This window comes from Myotis nattereri, assembly GCF_964212035.1.
Source record: "Myotis nattereri genome assembly, chromosome: 4".
NCBI classification, from domain to species: domain Eukaryota; kingdom Metazoa; phylum Chordata; class Mammalia; order Chiroptera; family Vespertilionidae; genus Myotis; species Myotis nattereri.
In genome coordinates this window covers 95,542,130-95,545,759 of record NC_138079.1, presented here as the reverse complement: position 1 = coordinate 95,545,759, position 3,630 = coordinate 95,542,130, and the positions used below count along the sequence as shown (strand labels likewise).

The 3,630-nt window shown below is 45.2% G+C and overlaps 1 protein-coding gene across 1 annotated transcript; it reads left to right on the top strand.

The window, feature by feature from the left end:
• Positions 1 to 2,711: 2,711 nt before the first annotated feature.
• Positions 2,712 to 3,089, top strand: LOC308518551 (histone deacetylase complex subunit SAP18-like; the record flags this gene model as incomplete). Its single annotated transcript, XM_081090280.1, has 1 exon — positions 2,712 to 3,089. One exon carries the CDS (start codon positions 2,712 to 2,714, stop codon positions 3,087 to 3,089), a length of 378 nt encoding a protein of 125 aa, XP_080946406.1.
• Between the last annotated feature and the right edge of the window lie 541 nt (positions 3,090 to 3,630).

Here is a 3,630-nt window from a genome sequence, read left to right as displayed (position 1 = left end):
GTTCTGGCGATGAGGATGTGCTCACAGCTTTTGGGAGGCCGCCATTCAACTCACTACACCATTCAATTGTAATTGCAGCTTTTCTTTTTGACTCCTTAGCAGAATGTTGTGTTATTTATAAATATATTTAGCTGTAAGTTATAGATAACCCCACCAGTGGGGCTCAAACCATAAGGATTTGCTGTTACTTAACAAGAAATGCAGAGGAAAGCCATCCAGAGTTGGCCCAGCAGTTCAATGATTACCATCAAGGACTCAGGCTTTTGACATCCCTCTTCTCCACCATCCTCAGTACTGTGGCTTTTCGACCTCGGGCTCAACCCCTCATGGTCAAGCTCTAACCATCAAACTCTTACACAACAGCATCCACAGCAGGAAGTGAGAGAAGGTGACAAATAGAGCCACTTTCTCCTTACGCTTGTCTCTATATAAGGGTGGGAAATCTTTTCCAGAGCCAGCTCCCCAGTGTACTTCCCATTTGGCCAGAGTTGGTTCTCATCCCACCCCATCCCCAAGTCAATCCTGTTAAAGGGGAAGAGAATTTCCATGACTGTCTGAGACGAATGGTTCTCAATCTTAGCGGCCCAAGAGAATAACTTGGGTAGCTTTTACTGATGCTCATCCATAGCTGGTTTGGCTCAGTGGATAGAGGGTCGACCTGAAGACTGAAGGGTCCCGGGTTCAATTCCGGTCAAGGGCACATGCCCAGGTTGCAGGCTCGATCCCCAGAAGGGGACATGCACGAAGCAGCTGATCAATGATTCTCTCTCATCATTGATGTCTCTCTCCCTCTCCCTTCCTCTCTGAAATCAATAAAAATCCTATATAATGAAAGGCTAATATGCAAATCGACCGAATGGCAGAACGACCAGTCACTATGACATGCACTGACTACCAGGGGGCAGACGCTCAACACAGGAGCTGCCCCCTGGTGATCAGTTTGCTCCCATAGGGGGAACACTGCTCAGCCAGGAGCCTGGCAAGCGCAGCAGTGATGGTGGAAGCCTCTCCCACCTGTATGGCACTGCTAAGGATGTCCAACTGACGACTTAGGCCCGCTCGGGCAGTGGGCCTAAGCTGTCAGTTGGACATCCCCTGAGGGTTCCCAGACTGTGACAGGGCGCAGGCTGGGCTGAGGGACCCTCCAAGTGCATGAGTTTCATGCACCAGGCCTCTAGTATATAATAAAAATAAAGAGAGACAAGAGTTTAAAAAAGAAACCAGAGTTCACCCACAGGTAAATTAAATTACAAGCTCTGGGAGGAGGGCTCAGGGTTTTGGCTTTTTTAAAAAAGTAATTCCACCCTGGTCAGTTTTGCTCAGTGGTTGGAGTGTCAGCCCATGGAATGAAGGGTTGAGGGTTTGATTCCTGATCAAGGGCAGGTACCTTGGTTTCAGGTTCCCCAGCACCAGTAGGGGTGCTTGTGGGAGGCAACCAATCTATATATCTCTCTCAGATTGATGTTTCTCTCTCTTTCCCCCTCCTCCTTCCCTCTACTCTCTCTAGAAATCAATGGGAAAAATATCCTCAGGTGAAGATTAAAAAATAAAAGATAGCTTCCCCAAATAATTCTAATATACAGACAAGGCTGAGCATCACTAACTTAAACCAGGGATTAGCCAGTTTTTCTACAAAGGGCCAGACAGCAAATATTTTTGGCTTTGTGGCCACAGATTTTCTTGCAATTACTCAACTCTGCCTTTATAGTGCAAAAGTAGCCACAGACAATACTGTCATGAATGAGTGTGGCTGTTTCAATAAAGCTTTATTTACAAAGACAGGTGGCAGGCTGGACTTGACCTATGAGCCATAGTATTCCACCTTTGGCTCAAACCAGTCATGATTGATTCATGCTCTGGAGTTGGACCAATTTCAGTCTGCACAAAATTCTGTGAGCAAGAGAAAGGGGGAAATTGCCCTGGCTGGGTAGCTCAGTTGGTTAGAACATCATCCTGATATGCCAAGGTTGTGGTTTTGATACCTGGTCAGGGCACATACAAGAATGAACCAATGAATGCACAAATAAGTGGAACAACAAAATCAATGTTTCTCTCCCCCCCTTTCTCTCTCTCTCTAAAAATCAATCAATAAAAAATAATTTTAAAAAAAGAAGAAAGAGAAATGATTTCGGGGAGTGGGGAGCCACAGCTGTGAACTTCTTGAAGGCAGGGATGGATTTTGTTCATCTTTTTGTACAGTCTCTAGCACAGTGACTTGCAAGTCAGGCAGTGTTTGTTGAATGAAAACAAAATCCAAAGGGAGTGTTTATGTAAGAGCATGAGGAATTTTTTTCCTAAGGCATCATTCATGATAAATCTAATCTCTAAAAATGTTTTGGAAAGAAATGTAATAAAGTGTCTTTCTTCCTATCTGTGAAATAATGTCTCCCAAAGATGTCCATGTCCTAATGCCTAGATTCTGTGAAGACGTTGTGTTACATGATGAGCGGGAATTAAGGGTGCAGGTGGAATTAGGGTTGCTAATCATGTGACCTCAAGATGGGGAGATTATGATGGATTATCCAGGTAGATCCAATGTAATCACAAGGGTCCTTAGAAGAGGAGATAGGAGCATCATATGAGAAAAAGGAGATTCGCCCGCTGGCTGCCGGGATCAGAGGTCAGAGCAAGCCCCTCGGGCACCACTGGAGGAAGATGGTGGTCACCCAGAGGAAATTAAGAAGGATCCGGAGAAACCAATTGACCGGGAGATGTGCCCGCTGCTGCTGCTGCATGTCTTCACCACCAACAACGGTCGCCACCATCGCAAGGACAAGTTCTGCGGGAACGTGCCGTCCAGTGAGCTGCAGATCTACACCTGGATGGATGCAACCTTGAAAGAACTGACTAGTTCAATAAAAGAAGTCTACCCAGAAGCTAGAAAGAAGGGCACACATTTCAACTTTGCAATTGTTTTTACGCATATGAAAAGACCTGGCTATCGGGTGAAGGAGATCGGCAGCACCATGTCCGGGAGAAAGGGGACTGATGATTCCATGACCCTGCAGTCGCAGAAGTTTCAGATAGGAGATTATCTGGACATAGTGATCACCCCTCGAATTGGGCACCACCTCCTTCAGAGCACATGAGACCATATTAAATTTTATTGACTACTAGAGGCCCGATGCACAAAATTCATGCAAGGGTAGGCCTTCCGTCCCTCGGCTGCTGGCATCGGCTTCCCTCTGGCACCCAGGACCCCGGCTTCCCTCATGGCCTGGCTTCGTCCGGAAGGTCGTCTGGAAGGACGTCTGGTCGGACATCTGGTCTAATTAGCATATTATGCTTTTATTATTATAGGTTTATTTTTCATTCAATTACATAAAACAAATTTAGGCTTTTGCCTCCCCCTTTTATTGCCAATAAGCCTGTAAACTCTAAACAAATTGTAGTGCATTTATTTAGGCGTTAGGTTTACTGTGCTAAGGTATGAATGTTAATAGAACGTCCATGTTTCAAGTACTTCTGTAAAATATGAAGTGCTCTTAGCATTCTATGTAAAACTGTTCTTAAATATACATGTGCAATCAACCGAAAAAAATAAAAAAAGAAAGCAAAAGGAGCTGCTAAGCCCTGGCTGGTAGTTGGTGAGAGCGTCATCCCAATACACACCATGACTATGGGTTTGAT